Genomic DNA, 1,784 nt, shown 5'->3' on the forward strand with positions numbered 1-1,784 from the left:
GCCACGGATGCTAAGCCAGAATGAACTTTATTAACGAGTAGTCCAAATGGTTATCTCTCAGAAAGGAGGGGCAGAGTCCAAAAGAGAGAAGGCGTCCATATGTGCCCAAAGGAACAAGGCATTAAGAACTTAAGCATGTCCATGGGCCTCTGTTCCTGGGCCCTGGGGTTGACTAAGCTTTGATGCAGGCAGGGGCAGTAGCGGAAGGGCAGGTGACGGGGAGGCTCCTGAGCAGCCAGGCTCCTGAACCTGGGATAAAGACTTGACTGGTTAACAGCAGGGCTCACAGGGACTCTCACAGCCAGGCTGGACGTAGGTGGTCAGGTTGATACCACTCAGGCCAGGAGTCGGGTGGCAAGAGTTGAGCAGGAAGCAGGTTGGCACGTACACTTCAGGCTGGCAGCAGGGTGGGGGGCAGGGGTCACAGCAGGTAGGCTGCAGGAGGCTGATCTCATGTGGGCAGGTGCTGGGCAGGCAGACTCCACAGCGGCAGGACTTGTCAGAGGAGCAGATGGTGGTGGCAGGGCCGGTGGGGACACTGCAGCAGCGGGCGACACAGCAAGCCATGGCTTTGGGAGTTGGGTTGTGGTTGGGTTGAGAGGAGTAGTCAGTGGATGTCTGAATGCTCCCGACTTCTGCCCTGGCTCTTATATACCCGCCTCCCTGGGCGTCATCCTCTTGCCAAGATATTTTCCCCATGTTTCAGTTTATGGCTGCTTCCATAAAATCCATCTAATTACTTAAGTGTTTATTACCTAAGACACATTCCATACCTCATAAAAGGGATTCAGGTTGTTTTGTTGTCAAATGAGGACTCTTCACATTGGCCAGTCGTCATTGCAGAGAGAGAGCTTCGTCATTTTAGTCTTCAAAGGCACGGAGCCATTATCTTCCAATCATTACACATCACTAATAGTGGCGTGGAATGGCAGGTATCTGTAGCACTTCCCTGTGCTGTGTCTCTTCTACAGATGAACACTTCATTGGTTTTGGGATTTCTCTTCTTCCAGCAACCATGAGTTTCCATGAGATAGTTTAGGCTCTCTGACTGAGAAAGTGAGGAAAAAAAATTATGTCTCGTGGCTCCAAGAAGTTGAGTCTCGAAGGAGTGGATGGAATCTATAGGGAGTAGGTTGGGGAATGTGCAAAGAAGTAATTTTCTACAGAATTCTAGAAAATCACTTGTTTTGTATCCCAATGTATATGCTTTGAATAATGACTTGGGAGGGGCATGCAGATGGCCATCAAGAGCCATATGGGTAACAAGGACCAGGGCTCTCATAACCTCATCAGACTGTGTTATATGCTTAGATTATTTATCACTCACAGACGAGTTATGTTGGGACTTAAGGATGAAGGAGTACGGTATTCCTAGAGTGAGTTTCATGAACAGTTGCTCCAGGGGACCCAAAAGGGAGACTCTTAACCAAATGTGTGGAGTATTGACTTCTCCACTGGAGAGTTTCTCAGAGTGTTCAATATGCTGGGAGGTTCTGGAGGTTTTCAGTAAGGTGATAAAACAAATTTCCCTCCAATCTCCTTGACCACGTACTCCCAGTTTGTTTATTTTCATAACTGAGAAGTCAGTATTCTCTGGAGCATGCTGGCATTTGAAGTCAACTGTGTGTCTCCACGTTCCATGTTCTTTATTGCTTCACATGTCCTCTTGCTGTGGGGTTGTTGTTCCTAGGAGAATGATGAAGGCTCTCATCATCAGTGTAAGGTAGATGGGAAATGTGAGTCCAGTTTGTCAAAAGTCCCAGGGTCATAAGAGAAGTTGACTT

General features: G+C 48.0%; 1 protein-coding gene across 1 annotated transcript; it reads right to left on the reverse strand.

Moving 5' to 3' along the window:
- Positions 1–270: 270 nt before the first annotated feature.
- LOC131916378 (keratin-associated protein 3-1) lies at positions 271–567 on the reverse strand. Its single transcript, XM_059269693.1, has one exon. It carries the CDS (start codon positions 565–567, stop codon positions 271–273), a length of 297 nt encoding a protein of 98 aa, XP_059125676.1.
- Positions 568–1,784: the final 1,217 nt, after the last annotated feature.

Source organism: Peromyscus eremicus, chromosome 8a (assembly GCF_949786415.1).
Source record: "Peromyscus eremicus chromosome 8a, PerEre_H2_v1, whole genome shotgun sequence".
Lineage (NCBI taxonomy): Eukaryota > Metazoa > Chordata > Mammalia > Rodentia > Cricetidae > Peromyscus > Peromyscus eremicus.

Bases quoted from the DNA above. Each gene is read 5' to 3' on its own strand.
- LOC131916378 (XM_059269693.1), bottom strand. From the start codon at position 567: ATGGCTTGCTGTGTCGCCCGCTGCTGCAGTGTCCCCACCGGCCCTGCC.